The sequence below is a fragment of the Culex pipiens genome, chromosome 3 (assembly GCF_016801865.2).
Source record: "Culex pipiens pallens isolate TS chromosome 3, TS_CPP_V2, whole genome shotgun sequence".
NCBI classification, from domain to species: Eukaryota; Metazoa; Arthropoda; class Insecta; order Diptera; family Culicidae; genus Culex; species Culex pipiens.
The window spans coordinates 172,436,457-172,455,574 of record NC_068939.1 but is presented as its reverse complement, the minus strand read 5'-3'; the positions used below and the strand labels follow the sequence as shown (position 1 = coordinate 172,455,574).

The window sequence follows — 19,118 nt, the reverse complement described above, 5'->3', positions numbered from 1 at the left end:
CTTCCCCTCGAGTTGAGTCTGCGCAGATATTTTGTTGGTCGGTGTAATCGAGTATGAACTGTAATGAGATTCCATTTTTGCCTAAAAATGCTGACTGCTTTATTATTTTTATTTTTATTTCTGTCTTTTTAATAATATAAACTAGGCACATTAAAGTCACATTATGGGAATAATTTTTTTTGCTGAAAATATTGATTATTTATTTATTAATTTTTTTTTATGGAAAGCTGCACGGTCATTTGAACGAGTTTTGATTAAACGCCTTATGTCCAACTCATTTTTATTTTTATTGTTTTGCCATTAGGTGATTTGCTAATTTTTCTCTTCACCTATTTTTCCAATTTATCAGTTAATCTTATCAGGCTCTTACCATTTTATTTTGTATTTTTTGTTGATTTTATACTTTTATTTATAATTACCTTTTTTTAAAATTCATCATAAAATGGAATCTCAAGCTTTTAATTTACAAGAAATTGCGTTCAATTGCGTTATGTTCATTCCTAACTGACGTTAAAATAACAAACTTAAAATCGGGAGTTTTTTTTTTGAAAAGGTCCAATAAACCAAATTCCTGTTTTGCCTTTTGGGTGTTTTTGAAACCGCTGTCTCAAGACAGGGGAATTAAAAAACACACAAAAAGCAAAAACTGAAAATTTGGTTTATTGGACCTTTTTTCTAAAAAAAAAACTCCAGAAATAAAAAACGACCAAAGCAGACTCAAAAAAAATAAATTACAAAACATCCAGATAAAGTTTTTAATTAGAACCCTATTTTTTTAATAAGATTTTTGCTTAAAAATTTATGTGAATCTGAATCCAGCCCAACATTTGAAAATGTTATAAATAATTGTTGTTTCAAAAAGTTGTTCTGAGTTTTTGTTTTTTTTTGGAAAATTTCGATGTTTTTTTTTCGAAAATAATACTTAAATATTTTGTTAAATTATGATAGAAGAACAATTCGACTGGTGTAAATAGCATTATAAAAGACTTTTTCCAAGCATGGCTTAATTTCAATTTCAAATAATAAGGCCTTTTGTTTTGTTTTTTTTTAAACAATATTAAAAAAAAACAAAACTTGGTCAAAGATTTTTTTCCATTTCTGGAATTTCCCCTAAAACATATGAAAAATAAATAAAATAGTGTTTTTGAATCAATGCTTAGTGACGAAAAGTGATTTTTGAAAAATACGCAATTTTTTCGTGTGTTTTTTCTGTGTAGTTCTGGTTTATACTTACAACTTTGCCAAAGACATCAAATCGATCTAAAAAATCCTTCAAAATCATACAGATTTTTTTTAATTTTTACATGCTGTATGGACAGCTGACAAATTTGTATGAAAATAATATTGACAAACTGATGATGAAAAATGTTTTTTTGGGCAGATTTTTATAAAGATAAGTATTAACAAATGAATAAACATAAATAAAATGAAAAAAATATACTCTGTTAACAAAAGTCACAAAGAATTGTTTGATTTTTTATTTGTAAGAATTTTTCATGCAATTCAGCAGACAATGAATACTTTTTTTAAATTAAAAGGACATTGTTAGAGCAAACTTGAAGAAAACTGTTTATTTTTAGCTTTTTCCCTCAACTCTCGTTTTGCGTCGGTTTCCATGTGTTTGATTTCATCCTTCGTGCATGTTTTCCAAATTACCGAAAAAAACGTCAAATTCTCTACCTTAAAATTCAAATGCTGCCTACACCAATCAAGGTTTCTCCTCAAGGAAACTATTCAATACTCCAGCAGTAAAAAAAAATTCTTCACGCTGTGTGACAGATCACAATTTATTCGCTCTTGTTTCCCATCGATGTATCTTTCTTTGCCCAAAATCCACCATTTCTAGGCTTCATTTAACTGTCTCAAAGAAGGCCCAATGCTGCCTTTGTATGGTAGGCTGAGCTGCAGCTCAGTGATTAAAAAGAGATTTATTTGTTATAACTTTCCTGTATCTATTCTTTCCGAAATCTATTTTCACAATGCGGAGAATTATCAACATTTTTCCAACACTGACCATGTTCTTTCTCCCGTTACAGATTCGCAATCATCGTTGCGACCGATTGCCTCTGCTGGATGCCGGTGATTGTCGTCAAATTGGTGGCCTTGGGAGGTAAGTTTTTGGGCACATCAAACGGAAATAGACGCGTTCCTCGCCCAGCGGGGACAACTTCTTTGGACACTTTTTTTTACGTAACAAAGGAAAACTTCCTGATTGATGATTTGGGGGTGGTTACAATTCCATTAACGGAACCGTCACCGAAAAGTTTGAGAAAAAGCTAACTTTATGTCCGGTGTGTAATGGGCTAAAGTGAAAAGCTTTTTCGTTAAATGACACAAATACGAAGTTTTTTTTTCCGTGGGATCAAACCTACCAACGACATTAGCATCAAATGATCGTTGGACTATAAATTTTGCAGTGGTCGGGTGGAAATTGTGATAGTGCGAGCGTTGTAAAAGAATAGTGTGTCTATAATGTCAGGTCGCGTCTTTCCAAGTGAAATGGGCGTAAACTGTTGGACGGGGTGACATTTGTACCAATAGTTTCTCAGTGAGCTATAAATAAGTGCGAAAGTATAGCGATAATAATGCCAGGTTAAAAAAGACAGTACTTGGAAATGGATCATCCCAAAAAATAGTTCCAGTGGAATGAAAGTTTATCGTTTGTAAAGGGTTAAGATTTCTTATCGATCGATATCAACATATCATATCGATTTAATACAGTGCACAGTTCCAGATCACACAATTTGTTAAAACAATAATTTTCCGAAAAATTGCGTGTTTCTTTTAGCTTTGGATTTGTTGCAAACGAAATGAGGCAACTTTTAACTTGGTTGAAAATTAGGATAGTTCACAATTAAGGTGCTTTAGAAAATCTACCTTTCCAGAAATATGTTTGGATCTATATTTTTCTCATCTAAAAAGATGTTGAGCAACTTTCTTAAACACACCAACATTTTATCTCGCAATCTACGCCTTCTACGAATAATTTAATAAAATTCCAGTACAGCCTGGTCTCTGTATCACCTCGTCGCCGACATGCTAACTTGTCTTACGTTCATTTTGGGCCAAATTGAGTTAGGAACGCCATTTTGTGCAGCTCACAATGCCTCACCTTTTGACCTTCACAGATCCCCAAGATTCGATTTCAATCCTGAACTTCGTGCATTTTTGTCACTTTTAATATGAAAGAAGTTTCAATCTTGTCGTGCTATCTTGACACAGCCTGAAAATTGATGTAAGTGCGACAATTGGCCAAAGGGATTTCAGGTCAGAACACGTTTGACACAGGAACAAGCTCGACTACCGTAAACATTTGTAATTATAACTCGGGACTCCGGCAACCAACTTCAACCAAACTTTGGGACAATGCACAGAATGGTCAGCCAAACAAAACGTGTTTGTTTACATTGCGTGCTCTATTTTTTTGTTTATTCAAGGTCAAACATTAAAACGTGTTTTTCTCGAAACGTCGAAATGGCGGGTGCGACAAGATAGCACGACGATGTCGACCTAATAAAATAGATTAGAGAATAAAACAGATTAGAGAATAAAAAAAAAAGAGATCAAAAGAGGTTTAGATTTTTTTGATCGACGGTGGCGGTCAAAAATTAATTGCGCTGATGGTAATTTAATAGACAATCCACCGTAAAAATTTGACTAAAATGTGGTCGCAAAAATCGAATTTGATGTTTAATGTAAGAAAAAAAAACTTGAAACCAAATTGTGATAATCGAACATGGTTAATCGAAAGTTGGAATAATCGAAACTTCGGATAATCGAGTCTGGATTGTGAAAAAATCATGGTAATATTACATCTAGAAGATGTACATTTTTAATGTCAGAAAAATGTGTAAAGTTATCTCTGAAAATGTGTAATGTTACCACTTTTCTAGTGTAATGTCACTTTTTCAGTCTAAATCAAGGAAGGCAAAATTAGACCTTGCAAATTTACACTTTTTATTACTGTGTAATAGAAACTCATAGAAACCCAAAATATGGCAGAAACTCGATATGTTAACCCTTCTTCGTCAAATTTTTAAATCACCTTAGCGCATTTTGCAAGACATTTTGGGGTCATAATTGAGCTCAAAGGTCCAAAATTAGACTGTGAAAAAATAATATTTGTAGCATATAAAAAATATTAAAATTAAAATTGAAACCATGGAAAGCTATAGCGGCTTGCAAAATTATTTTTTGTTGATTACAGATCCCAATAATCCTCATTTCAAAAATCTTTGAAAAAAAATTGTTGAGAAGAAACATTCTTTGTGTCATACTATAATTTAACCAACATTCAAAATAATGTTGAACGATCACAAATGTGCTTAAAATTAGAAAGCAAAGCTGGAATACTCACTTTAAGTTGTTTCTGGCAAGTTTAACTTTTTCCGTAAAAAAAATTATGTTTAATAAAAAAAAGTGAATTTTTTCAAGTAACCCTTGAAGAGTGAGTTGGCAGAGAATGACAGCAAAGTTTCTTTGAAATATTTTCCTTAAGAACACAAAAAGATAAAGTTTGATTTTGTAAGGTTGAAATTTTGGTTAGTTGAATATTACCTCTTTTTTTGATTATTTCACTAAAAAAATGTGTAAAAAAAGGGGAACTTGTGGAAAATTCAACAAAAACAGATGAAAATTCACCAATCCCTGATGTAATAATACATATTTTTTGACACAAAATTCATCACCATTTCCTGATGAATATTAAGATATTTTTTTTCTGTGAACTTTCTTAGATGATTCAAATTAAATTAAAAAAATTGAGCAATGACTAAAACGGTAAAACAAATTTTGTTCCTGAGCAATTCTCTACGAAATCGGTCTTTTTTCTTTAATTTTAATTTTTGTATTTTTTAATCCTGCTGAAACTTTGTTGGTGCCTTCGGTATGCCCAAAGAAGCCATTTTGCATCATTAGTTTGTCCATATAATTTTCCATACAAATTTGGCAGATGTCCATACAAAAATGATGTATGCAAATTCAAAAATCTGTATCTTTTGAAGGAATTTTTTGATCGATTTGGTGTCTTCGGCAAAGTTGTAGGTATGGATATGGAGTACACTGGAAAAAAAATACACGGTAAAAAAAATTTGGTGATTTTTTATTTAACTTTTTATCACTAAAACTTGATTTACAAAAAAACACTATTTTTTATTTTTTTTTTATTTTTTGATATGTTTTAGAGGACATCAAATGACAACTTTTCAGAAATTTCCAAGTTGTGCAAAAAATCTTTGAGCGAGTTATGAATTTTTGAATCAATACTGTTTTTTTCAAAAAATCGAAATTTTGGTCGTAAATTTTTTTCATTTTTCGATGTAAAATCAAATTTGCAATCAAAAAGTACTTAAGTGAAATTTTGATAACGTTTTCAAGTTATAGCCATATTTAAGTGACTTTTTTGAAAATAGTCGCAGTTTTTCATTTTTTAAATTAGTGCACTTGTTTGCCCATTTTTGAAAAAAATATTTTTGAAAAGCTGAGAAAATTCTCTATATTTTGCTTTTTCGGACTTTGTTGATACGACCCTTAGTTGCTGAGAAATTGCCATACAAAGGTTTGGAAAATTGATGTTTTCTAAGTCTCACCCAAACTTGACCCAAACAACCCACCATTTTCTATCGTCAATATCTCAGCAACTAATGGTCCGATTTTCAATGTTTATGTATGAAACATTTGTGAAATTTTCCGATCTTTTCGAAAAAAATATTTTCAAAATTTTCAAATCAAGACTAACATTTCAAAAAGACCAAACATTCAATATTACGCCCTTTTGATATGTTTGTCTTGATTTAAAAATTTTGAATTTTTTTTTTTCGAAAAGATCGGAAAATTTCACGAATGTTTTATATTTTAACATTGTAAATCGGACCATTAGTTGCTGAGATATCGACATTAGAAAATGGTGGGTTGTTTGGGTGAGACTTAGAAAACATCAATTTTCCTGTTTTTTAACCTTTGCATGGCAATTTCTCAGCAACTAAGGGTCGTATCAACAAAGTTCGAAAAAGCAAAATATAGAGAATTTTCTCAGCTTTTCAAAAATATTTTTTTCAAAAATGGGCAAACAAGTGCACTAATTTAAAAAAATGAAAAACTGCGACTTTTTTCAAAAAAGTCACTTAAATATGGCTATAACTTGAAAACGGTGCACTTTATCAAAATTTCACTAAAGTACTTTTTGATTGCAAATTTGATTTTACATCGAAAAATGAAGTTGACAAATTTTTACGACCAAAATTTCGATTTTTCAAAAAAATCAGTACTGATTAAAAAATTCATAACTCGGTCAATGATTTTTTGCACAACCTGGAAATTTCTGAAAAGTTGGCATTTTATGTCCTCTAAAACATATCAAAAAATAAAAAAAATAAAAAATAGTGTTTTTTTGTAAATCAAGTTTTAGTGATAAAAACTTAAATAAAAAAATCACCAAATTTTTTTACCGTGTATTTTTTTTCCAGTGTAGTCCATATCCATACTTACAACTTTGCCGAAGACACCAAATCGATCAAAAAATTCCTTCAAAAGATACAGATTTTTGAATTTTCATACATCATTTTTGTATGGACATCTGCCAAATTTGTATGGAAAATTATATGGACAAACTAATGATGCAAAATGGCTTCTTTGGGCATACCAAAGGCACCAAAAAAGTTTCAGTCGGATTAAAAAATACAAAAAAAATCGAATGACCGAAATCTTTTTTTTTTTTTTTTATTCGCTAATTTATTTTTATTAGGTCCTCTTCGGTACCGAGACCTGGTTAGGACCGGGGATCAAATGCATAAAAATAAATAAATACACACAGGAGTTAATCCGCACCGAACTTGCGGGACATGGTGCCGACCACCCTTTCCTGGTCCGAGCGGGTCTTGCAACTCCTCAGCCGCGCGGTGAACTCGTAAAACATCTTCCACAGCTCCCCGATGAACATCTTCCACAGCTCCTCCGTGCTGTAAAGCACCTCCTCTCCTATCGCCTTGGGTTGGCCACCGGCGCCAGGGCCAGTGTTTCCTCGACTGCTTCCTGCATCAGCTGCGGATTGTGGTTCTGTCTTCTTCAGCTTATCCGAGATCGGGACCGGAACCGGCAGCGGAGGGAAATCCGCCGCGGAGAACGACGGTACCACCGGACTCTGTTTGTCCTTATTCCAAGCTGGTGGCTTCGGCTTGGACGCCTGCTGCCTCGACTGGATGAACTGCGCACGTTTGGGGCAACTACGGTCCAGACCCTCGTGCGATCCAGAGCAGTTAGCACACTTTTTGGGTTGAGTTACTTCGACTTTACAGTGTTCCGTTTTGTGGAATCGCCCACAATTGTTGCATCTGCTTTTGAGATAACAGTTCCTGGCTCCGTGTCCCAGGCGGAGGCAATTCCTGCACTGGGTCACGTTAGGTTGCTTGTTCCGGTAGGCCTCCCATCGGACGATGACTGGTCCCATTTTCTTAATTGCACTCAGCTTCTTGAGGTTCGTGTGTCCCTTGGGAAAGAAGACAATATAAGGGGTTTCACCCGCGGTAGACTTTTCCTTCCGCTTGATGGCCTTCACATCCAAAACATCAAGGTTATGGTCCTCCTTGAGTCGATCCTTGATAATTTCCACATCCAGTTCTGGGAGTCCTAGCAGAACGACCCGGTGGGAACGTTCGCTTCGTCGGTCGTGCGTGTAGAATTGCACGTTGTACTTAAGCAGCAGCTCTCGAACGGTGTTAAATCCCTCCACGGAAAAACACGTCACTTTTATTCCGCTCCGGGTCAGCTTGTACTGCGGTTTCACTTCGCACAGGGCCATTACATCCAGAAATCTGTCGAATCCCAAGTTCGTTACCACCAAAGGTGGTTGCTTTTGTTTACCGGCAGATTGTCTGGGTTCTGGAACCGCCGGAGCGTCTCCTCCTCCTGCTGCACTGGCATTGTTGTTGTTTTTGTCGCCCGTTAGCGCGCTGAATTTGTTGCTGTTGAGCAGGGTCTTCTCAACTTTTTCTGCTTCGATGACGAGTCCAGTGACCTCGCTGATCTTCTTCCGCTTCCGATTCCCGCGGACGGGACTGAAATCTTCCTCCTCGGAGGATTCCTCCACCTCCATCCGTCAAAAACTTCCAAGCACGCGAGATGACAACACGAGCAAAACACGTCTTAAATTGTCGCTGGTTGGCGACTGAGTCGAATGACCGAAATCCTAGAGAACTGCTCTCCTGTTTAAAAATCGAATCTATTAACCCTCTACTGCCCAAATTTTTTTTTCGAAAATATTTATTTTTCCCGTGTTCAGGAGGTCATTTTGAGCAACTTTTGTTCTACGAAAAACTTCACTTCTCTTGTTTTATGTTTTTCTTGTTTTATTTTTAGTATTTTAATTTGCATTTATCTTGTTCAGTTTATGTTTGTTTTTGTTAGTATTTGGCCTATTCTACCACCTAATATAATTACATTTTGCTTATCTAATTTTTTCACGTTTTTACAGTTACTTTTTCAATTTTTTGCATGTTTTTCATATTTGTTCCTATAGAATGGCACCATCATCATTTAAATTGCAAAAAAAAGCGTAGAGGCATAGTCTGGGGCACTACAAAAATTACTGCATACTTCTTTTTACTGAAAATATAGGAAATGTAAGTAAAAAACACAGCCAAAGTTGACCTCTAAAAAAATGACATTTTTAAAAACATTGGCAAAGTCACATAAAACAAGTTAAAATTCCATCCCTGAAATTTTCTAAAATTTTAAGAGTTCTTCTTTCCAATGCATTTTAAAGATCAAAAGTCGGTTGGAAAATTGATTTTTGGTGATTTTTTAGATCGAAGCCCGTCTAAAGGCGGGGTTAGGTTGTAAAGGGTTAAAAATAGCTCAGTAATGATATCTAATGCTTTTGCTCTTCGAACCGATATATCAAAATTATTTGGTCTCTGCAAATGCACTGAACAATATGATTATGGCTGCACGTGGGACGATATATTTTAAATTAAGTACTTTCGCCATCTATAATCAGCTTACGATTTCAGCGAACTTTTGCTACATTTGGATGGCTGCCTTTATGAAAGTTATTTACGATGTTCATTAGAACCAGCTTAAATGTCACATAAACAAAAAATAACCTCGAAATGGTTTCATTTGCCACTTCACAGCTCCACTGAGATGAAATAATTACTCCATAAATAAACTAACCAACGCAGAAAGTAAGTAAGGTTGGCTTCAGCGCCGACTTTGAAGCGGCAAAATGCAAATATATATTCCAACTGCTGGACGGATTCCACGGGCAATAAAAATGCAGAGCAGCGAGCTTTCGCTCCCAATTCAAACTCCGGCTGGGCCATTCATACTCCATTTGGTCCACGACGACGGAGATTCGCGTTTCCCAGTTGGTCCTTTTCCGCTTCGGTGAGCTTTTATGGCCGCCACTACCCTCGGCTCCGCGAAACCTTTGAATCTCTGCCAGTCTGCGAAGATTTTGCATCGATTTAGTACAGCTCTGAAGGTCGTCGAGATTTAAAGCAGCTTAAAGTGTTGCACACCCTTAAGGCTCAACAGATGCCTTTTTCAACGTTCCCGGAAGTGGAGCAATACGAGAGCTCTTTGCGGTATCAGTTATGGTAATAAATTTGCAATTTAATTCACCCCATAAACATGTCACTCCCTGTCGTCGTCGGGGGTTCTGCTGGGACGACCCGCGTAACGGCTCACTTCCGGGATAACGCGCGCGCTTGCGGTGGAAAACTCGCGGAAAAGTTGGACGGACTCATCGTCATCATCGCACGATTTGTCAGTCTGTCACTCACTGCTCATATCCAGACACTCGCACCCAACCGCGTGTCAGAATCATTCGTGGTGTTTTAAATTTGCTGTGGAATACTAAGAATTTCGTTATGTTTTTTCATTTGATCTTCTTTAAAACTATTTTCAAATGCTTGAGATTCAGAAAAAAAAAACAAATTCAGAACAACAGAGATGAAGAGCCATGAAACCGACAAAATAAAATGCAAAAAAATGTAATTTATTAGAAAAAAAAATTAATTAAAGATAATTTAATTCAAAACACTTTTTCAGAGATGAAATAAAGCTTTCTGCTTCTACAGTTTCAATAGATAATTTTTAAATGAAAATCCCGAGACAAAAAATGGAGTCATCAAATTAGATGTTAAATTGGGATCTGAATTGTTTCAATGGAGCACCGGAATACATTACAGAAAAAGCAAAAACTGCTCAAATGGAAGTGCTCCATTGTTTTTGTTGAAACTAGAGTAAAAAGTTCAAAACGTCAAAAAATAATATAGGAAAATGATGCAACGGCAGTGAAAGCCAAATTTGAAAAAAATATTCATAAAAATACAAATGCGAATGTGGTTCGGATCGCAAAATTAAGAGGAAATGGATTTTCCGAAAATTGTGAAGTTTTGGAGCTTTATTTTCTTCAGAAGAGTTGTTGCAAACGGGGAAGGACAGATTTTGGTTTGGTTGAAAATGTAGGGTGGTGGTTTTTTTTTGTTTAGAAAGTTTGTCAATCCAAGCAACTTCGTCGAAGACATCAAAATTTTATCTCGCAATCTACGCCTTCTACGACCAAATTTAGAGAAAGCACCTAAGCAAACCTTCAAAAATCAGTTATTTCCTAAAGTAGCTATTCAGAGTTAAGTTCTAAATGAACGTTATGTTCGGGGACTTTTAGAGCTCTAAAAAACAAACATTTTTATTTTTTTGACAGGTCAACTTGGATTTAAGGGCAAAAATCCTCCTGAAAAGTTGGATTTTAAAATTTCCTTTATCGTGAACCAGCCTAATTTTCAACCAAACTAAAAACTGCAACAACTCTTCTGAAGAAAACAATGCTTCAAAACTTCTTTATTTTTTTGGTACCCAGTGATATTTCTTAATATAAAATTATGTTTAATTTTGTTGCACAGGTTTTAGAAAAATTTATAAAAAGAACATTTGTTATTGTAAATTATAAATTTATGTCAGTATGTAGTAGCTTAAGCCTGAGTGGGTTAAGTGGGTTGTATCACATATACGTAATCCTATTGAAAAAAATCCTAAGTGTTTAAATTTATCCTTGAAAATGAAAATTAACAATGAATAAAATGGTCTCATTTGACTAAGTTATTATTTTATTACTATTTTCAAGGATTTTACATAAAATCTTGATGGTTGTTATGAAAAAGGCAAGGGCTTAATATAAAAATTTGTGAAAAATATATACAGTCCAGACTCGATTATCCGAAGCTTCGATTATCCGAAGTTTCGATTATCCGATGTTCGATTATCTAAAGGTTTTGTATGCGACTTCGGATAATCGAATCACGTTTTTTTTATTTTCATGCTTTCAACATCCAATTCGAGTTCTGCGACCCCATTTTAGTCAAATTTGAATATGCTTTTTGTCAATATTAAAAAATGCATTTTTCAATATTAAAAAATGCATTTTTTTAATATTAAAAAATGCATTTTTTAATATGTTATCACCGCCATTTTGTCCGCCATCTGGGTCATACTGAAGCTCGACCATTAAAAATAAGACAACGATTTTTTTTGTGGTTCGATTATCCGAAGTGAAATTGTTCGAGGCCTTCGGATAATCGAGTCTGTACTGTAATATCTAAAATGGGTCCTAAATTTTAGTTTATATTGCTTTTTTTACTACACACATCGATGAGGCTTTTTTTCTGAGCACAATGCCAATTTGAACGTAGTTAAAAATCGATTTTTTAATTAATTTTGAAGAATTTTGATCGCAACATGTCACCTTAACAATTCATCTATATATATAAAAAATTTCGACGGTTTTGTTCGAACGCGCATCAGTTGATAACGGAAAGTCGAATCGGAGCGCTCTTTGCTGCGTTGGGTTCGTATAAGCCCAAGGAAGGTTCTTACGCTAAAGAGTTACAACTTTGGCCACTCCGGAACCGATTCTGGAAGATCTGCAGGTTGTATGGGAAAAGTTGCGTAAAATCAAATTTTGATCACTGGAGGCTAAAAACGTCAAGAAGTGAAAAAATGACAAGACGAAGTTTGTCGGGGTTAGCTTGTTTTTTTATATGAAAATACAAAAAACTGATCAGAAACGGTTCTCTGGCATGCCTTTTATCGTTACTTGTAAAATTAACATAGCTATATGAAATATAACCAAAAATCTTCTTTCATGTTAAAGGTCTATGTAAAACTTAACATAATTTGAAAAATTTCTATAATTTTTTAAATTATCTTAAGTTTGTCGTAAATGAATACTTTTTAAAAAAACGAACATACTACACTCCAAACTACAATATACTCCAATTCAAAAATCAAACTTCAAGTGGCTTTTACTCTAAATTTAAGAACTAAATTAAGTTTTACATCACAAAAGTTAGTCTCAAGGACGGACGAGGTGATATCAAACCCAAAAGCCCTATTTGGGCACAAAAAAAAAAGTTACTACTGGAATATTAAGTAATTTGGATTGCAACATCGGTTTTAAATTCAATATTTTTACTTGCTTTTCAAAAGGTGCCTATTTGGTCTTAAAAATACGAATTTTGGGAATTCAACTTTAAATGGTAAAAAGATAATTAACAACATTGGCAATTTTTTTAGAGTATATATATTTTTGTGTGTTAATCCTCTACTGCCCACATTTTTTTCGAAATTTTTTATTTTTCTCTGGTTCAGGAGGTCATTTTGAACAACTTTTGTTCTACGAAAAACTTAACTTCTCTTGTTTTATGTTTTTCTTGTTTCATTTTTAGTATTTTGATTTCCATTTATCTTGTTTATTTTAGCTTTGTTTTTGGTAGTATTTGGCCTATTCTACCAACTCCTATCATTACATTTTGTCTATCTAATTTTTTATTTTTTTTAAATTACTTTTTCATTTATTTGCTTGTTTTTCACATTTTCTGCAATAAAATGGTACCATTATCATTTAAATTATAGAAAATGCGTAGAGGCATAGTCTGGGACACTACAAAAATTACTGCATACTTCTTTTTACTTATTATATTGGAAATGTTAGTAAAAAACACAGCCAAAGTTGTACCCTAAAAAAAATGACATTTTTAAAAACATTAGCAAAGTCACATAAAACAAGTTCAACTTTCAACCCTTAAATTGTCTAAAATTTTAAGAGTTCTTCTTTCCGATGCTTTTTGAAGATCAAAAATTTGTTGAAAAATGGATTTTTGGCGATTTTTTCAATCGAAGCCCGTCTAAAGGCGGGGTTAGGTTGTAGAGGGTTACCTGTAACCTGTACCTTTGCTTAACTTTGCTTCCCAAGATACAGGTTTTCGAATATTTGCTTACCATTTTTGTGGGGATAGCTGCCAAAATTTTATTATCTTCTATTTTAGTCGCGGGGAAGCTCCCTGGAAAGTTTTTAAAAATGAAATATTTAATTTTCTTTTTTTCTAAGCATAAGTTTTAATAAGTTTTCGAAAGTGTAAAGCTGATTTTAATATCGTAACAATAAATAAATACATTGAAACCCAGTTTAAATATCCTCCGGGTTTTTGTTACCAACTGATACACTTAAAAAAAGACAAACACTGTTCTTCTGCTCTTCAGTGCATTAGCTCCATGGCACGACATTGAGCCTCAAATCATGGTAATGCCCTTAGCAGCCCTTCGACAGTACTAAATTTGGCAAAGCACGTTCTCGTAATGCACAGTCAAAAAGTTGAAACTCATTTCTACGCTCCGTTGTGTAATTCAACTGGTAGAAATTCAACACGTCTTTTTTTTTGTGCACTTTTGACCCAAAATTTGTGTGTTGTTTGCTTTTTGAAACATTTGCCGTTCGTCTGCAAAGCTCCTAGACAGCGATGTTCCATCGCTCTGTGTTGACTTTGTCCTTTTAACCAAATAGAGTTCCCAAACCAAAGGCCCAGCTGGTTCGGGGGGCAATTTGCGAAACGAGCAAAAATCGGTTGCATCTGTAATGTATGTAATGTTCGTTATACCGTTAGATTTATGACCCCGGCAGTAGGGCTTTTTTTGAACCACTTCCGCGGGCTATGCCCAAATTGTGCGGTACCAAAGTGCTCTAATCGAGCCTCGTTTAGGCAAAACATAACCAAAACTACCCAGTTTTTATAGTCCGGAAGAAAAATGTACTGACCAAATCTACTTTACAAATGAAGTCAAATTAAAATTTTAACTGAAACTTTTAATTTAAGCCATATAATTAAACAAACACTTTGAATTATTGTGTCATTCATCACCGGTAAAAGAATTAAAAATTCATATTAAAAATCTCTTGCTCAAGATCCAACCAATTTCAAACAATTAATTCAATTTAAAAAACACCCCCACAGGTGTCCGAATCTCACCCTCGCTGTACGCGTGGCTAGCCGTTATGGTCCTTCCGGTCAACTCGGCCCTCAATCCCGTGCTGTACACGCTGACGACGGCACAGTTCAAGCAACAGGTGAGTCCGTCGAGCAGTTCGCTATCCAACATTGTTGCATTCAACTTCTCCCTTTGCTTTTAGCTGACGCGGTTCTTCTACTCGCTACCGTGTGGCGCCACCTTGGATATGAATGGATATGACTCGGCGATTGACTCGAGGTAAGGTGTCTCGGGTTGGGATAAAGTGGTTGAGATAAAGCGAGGGGTTGAGTCTTCGGTGGGGTGGTTCGAGCAGTTTTGGAGATTTTTATCCATATTCGAGTTTAAGATTGAGTTCGGATCAGATATCAAGGTTTACAATAAATAAATTTCAATTTGAAGAATTGAGGAAACATTAAAATTACATATTAAATTGGTCATCAATTTCAATTTTCGATTTTATCGTTAAATAACTCATTTTTAATGTTATCCTAGGCCTATATAAGCCATTTTTGTGTATATGGAGCCAATTGCACTCGATAATGACATTTGAGAAGGGTGTAAGGGTTTTAAATATTTTTGTATTTTGTAAATTAAATATTGCTGTATCTCGAAACCGTTGCATCGTATCAAAAAGTGGTCAAGGACAAACTTGTAGGAAATTTGACGGGCTTTCCGAAAAAAATACACTGAAAAAAAAATACACGCAATTTCTATGAGATTTTTTGATTTTTAAGTTTAAAAGTGAAATTTTAAGGTGATGTCACGATTTTTTTTCGCTCAAAATTTTTGTGGAAATAGCCTTAGATGTATCAAAAAGACTCACGAAAAATGCAGGATGGTATATCTCTCCTAAAAAAATACAAAAATCATTTACTAAACCTGTTTTTTTGAAAAGTGGTCTAAACGTCAAAATTTTCAAAAACCGATAGTGGGAATCGATTCCTCAGACAATTTTACATAAAAGTCTCCATATTGACCATTGTCCTATGTCCAATCCTTGGGAAGATACAGCGGTTTTAAAAATAAAAATGTTGAAAAAATGGGTTTTTTGGTGGTTTTTGGCAATTTCTATATGACAGACTTGTTTTTTCAGTCTCGAAAATATTTTTACCGGAAAGCTCGTCCGATTTCCCATAAGTTTGCCTTGGACAGCATTTGAATTGGATGTATGGGCTTACAGATATAAGCATAATTACATTGCTCTTAACTAAAAATAGTATATTTTTTTCAGTGTGGTAGAAACCTGGATAGTAAATGAGCTTACGTAAATATTAGAAAGAGTCAAATTGAAAAGCTGTCAAAGGCAAACTTATGGGAAATCGGACGAGCTTTCCGGTAAAAATATTTTCGAGACTGAAAAAACAAGTCTGTCATATAGAAATTGCCAAAAACCACCAAAAAACCCATTTTTTCAACATTTTTATTTTTAAAATCGCTGTATCTTCCCAAGGATTGGACATAGGACAATGGTCAATATGGAGACTTTTATGTAAAATTGTCTGGGGAATCGATTCCCACTATGGGTTTTTGAAAATTTTGACGTTTAGACCACTTTTCAAAAAAACAGGTTTAGTAAATGATTTTTGTATTTTTTTAGGAGAGATATACCATCCTGCATTTTTCGTGAGTCTTTTTGATACATCTAAGGCTATTTCCACAAAAATTTTGAACGAAAAAAAATCGTGACATCACCTTAAAATTTCACTTTTAAACTTAAAAATCAAAAAATCTCATAGAAATGGCGTGTATTTTTCTTTCAGTGTATTTTTTTCGGAAAGCCCGTCAAATTTCCTACAAGTTTGTCCTTGACCACTTTTTGATACGATGCAACGGTTTCGAGATACAGCAATATTTAATTTACAAAATACAAAAATATTTAAAACCCTTACACCCTTCTCAAATGTTATTATCGAGTGCAACTGGCTCCATATACACAAAAATGACTTATATAGGCCTAGGATAACATGTCTAAAAAGTTTCATTGAAATCGGAGAGGGTCGGGTACAAAAGTACCAGAAAAATTCCTGATTTGAGCTGGAATTGCTCTATATTTGTTATTACTAAGTTTCTGAATTGTAATATCACAAAGTTCATCCGCATTTTCTAAATTGAGTTTCATAAATAGTTATTCATTTGTATTTTATGAAAAGTGATTTTATGTGGTGTTATTGCTCAATCAGAAGGTTTTACTATTGAATTCATTTCTCTAGTTTTGAGTATTTTATTATCTGGGGGTGCAATAGTAAATATTTTGCCTTTTTGAAATGATTCTTCGCCAACACACACAGCAGTTGTCCCGACCCCTCTTCAATTTGCGTAAAACTTTGTCCTTAGTGATAACTTTTGTCCCTGATCACGAATCCGAGCTCCATTTTTTTATATCTCGTGGCGGAGGGGCGGTACGACCTCTTCCATTTTTAAACATTCAAAAAAATGCGGGTTTTTTTCAATAATTTACAGCCTTAAATAATGATGGTTAAGGAATTATTAGTCTTCATTTCAAAATTATCTGAAAAAAAAATCAAAATTTAGCGAATGCTTAATTTTTTAGGTTTCCGAGATATTGGTGATCAAAAAACAAAGACTTATTTGGCAACAATGAGAAAATTTCATTTTTTTCTTGCATGGCCATATATCAACAACCATAACAACATAGTTAAAAAGAGCAAAATGTAAAAACAATCAGAGGCCTTAAAATATATTATTTTCAAAAAAATTATTGTATAAAATAGAAAACTGTGACTTTAAAAAAATCGTAAGAATACATGCCACTTGAAAACGGTTTATATTATAAAAAAATCACTAAAGTATTTTTTGATTCAAATTTGATTTGACAAAAGGAAACAATATTTTTTTTTTTATTTTTTATCAATTTTTATGAAAAAACACTTTTTTTGAAAAAAATCGTAGCTTTGTCAATGATGTTTTGCCTATTCTGGAGTTTTCTGAAAAAATTACATTTAAAATGTTTTTTTTTTAATCAATTCTTTGTGACCAGCGATGGAATAATCATCATCAAAAGAAAATCATTGGACATTCAACAAGAGAAAAAATCCGAAGGGAGCATGGATCTCCTCTCTCGCGCACGAAAGATCGGTAAAAGGAATCTAAAAAAATCATCATTTTGATTATTCGGCGGTACATCTTTTTCATTCAATTGATTTTTTTGCGATTATTCCATCCCTGTTTGTGACAAATAGTGATTTTAAAAATCAGCGAAAAAAATCTATGCCACCTTTTTTCGTCGTAGTAGTCCTCATCCATATCTACAGCTTTTTCCGAAAACAACAAATTGATCAACAAATTCCATCAAAGGATCTGATTTTTTAATTTTTGCTTGCCTTTTTTTTGTATGGATAATAACAATTTTCATCCAAAATTAAAAATACAAAAATTAAGATCTGAAGAAAAACTTGAAAAATTACTACATCATTTCCTAAAAATAACCACATTTTAAATTAAAACTTGAATCAAAATCAGGTTAAAGCTTCAAGACGACCCATGCACGTGAATTAAGAATCCTAAAGTAATGTAAAATTTTATCAAATTTGGTATTAACAGAAAAGATAAAAATGAGATTCATAACCAGTGATTGATTATAATAAGTTGACCAAGGAAAACAAAAAAAAATGGAAGGTAAAAGTTTTTGAAATGTGTGTCAATAAAGTTTGCGTTTTATCAGACAACTTATTCCTGTTTTGAAGTTTAAAAATTTAAAACAGCAAAAAATAATCAGTCATAGAATTAAAATAAATTCAGAGAAATATACTGCTTTTTTGAGCAAATTTAGCAATGCTTCCTTAAAGTTGTCTAAAGTCTGCTGAGTTTAGTTTTCATTAATTAATGCAAGTTAGACCTCAAGTTATTGTGAATGGCCTTAGTTCTACGATAAGTAATGAAAGGCGATCCTTTGTGCTGTACAGGGAAGGAGATTTCGCCTTCCAGCGAGGTTAAAGTAATCGACCGAAAAAGAGTAAGTTAACAAATGCCTTTCTTATAACCGGTGGAAAAGCTTCCGCTCCGTTCCATTATATTTTCACTAGTGAAAGTTAAAATTACGGAAGTTCATGAACTTCCGAAAAGAGGTCAGTTTTGAAGAGGAAAACTTTTTTTGCTTGTAGCATTATGTTAGGACCGATCTGAACGCAGATTAATGAGTAAAGTTTAATCAGCGTTGACGATAGCCTTAAGGTTTATGGGTAGAAAAAGTAGGTTAAATTTGTTGAGGGCTTTGTTAGGATCGATAATGTTTGCTGTATTTTGCAAAAACTGAACAAAATAATATTTAGAATTTCGAATTCTGTTGGTTACTCCAAATATCATGTTTACACAATTACCATGATTTCTGCAAAGAAAAAAGTGGATGATTTTAATCCTCAATTAATTACAAAAACCTGCTCGCACCGTAGCCCCCAACCAAAAAAATGGAAATGCTATTAATTTCCCAGCCCGTCAGGATCCTGCGTCCTTCCGTAATTTGTTATTTTTCCTTGTTTCGCATTGTTTTGCCCGATAGAAAACCTGGTCGCAAAAGTTTTGTTTTTTCCACTCCAACCACCCAGCAAGCCATTTTTCATGTTTCGTGTGTTTTTCTCTTTAATTTTCTTTGCATTTGATCCTGAACCCAACCTTTGGTCGGCCCCATCCAGAAACAGTCTCGCCCAATTTACGTCCAGCAACGGAGGCAGCCGGCGGATTCCCCAGAGAAGGGTGAGTAATTGTTTCGTTCGCTCTCGGGTGATTGAAATTTTGAAACATTTTTTTTTCTTTGTGATATGATGTGGCGGAAAAGTTTATGTCAAGTTCATCAAAGTTGG

At 33.9% G+C, this 19,118-nt stretch overlaps 1 protein-coding gene across 1 annotated transcript in view; it reads left to right on the top strand.

Annotated features, from left to right (window-relative positions):
- The window catches only part of LOC120423524 (relaxin receptor 2-like), a 92,921-nt gene that overhangs the window by 56,768 nt on the left and 17,035 nt on the right, over nt 1-19,118 (top strand). The window contains exons 16-19 of the mRNA XM_039587374.2: nt 2,037-2,110; nt 14,286-14,398; nt 14,462-14,538; nt 18,951-19,011. Of these exons, the coding sequence (XP_039443308.1) occupies nt 2,037-2,110; nt 14,286-14,398; nt 14,462-14,538; nt 18,951-19,011 (325 nt within the window). The remainder of the gene's footprint in view (nt 1-2,036; nt 2,111-14,285; nt 14,399-14,461; nt 14,539-18,950; nt 19,012-19,118) is intronic.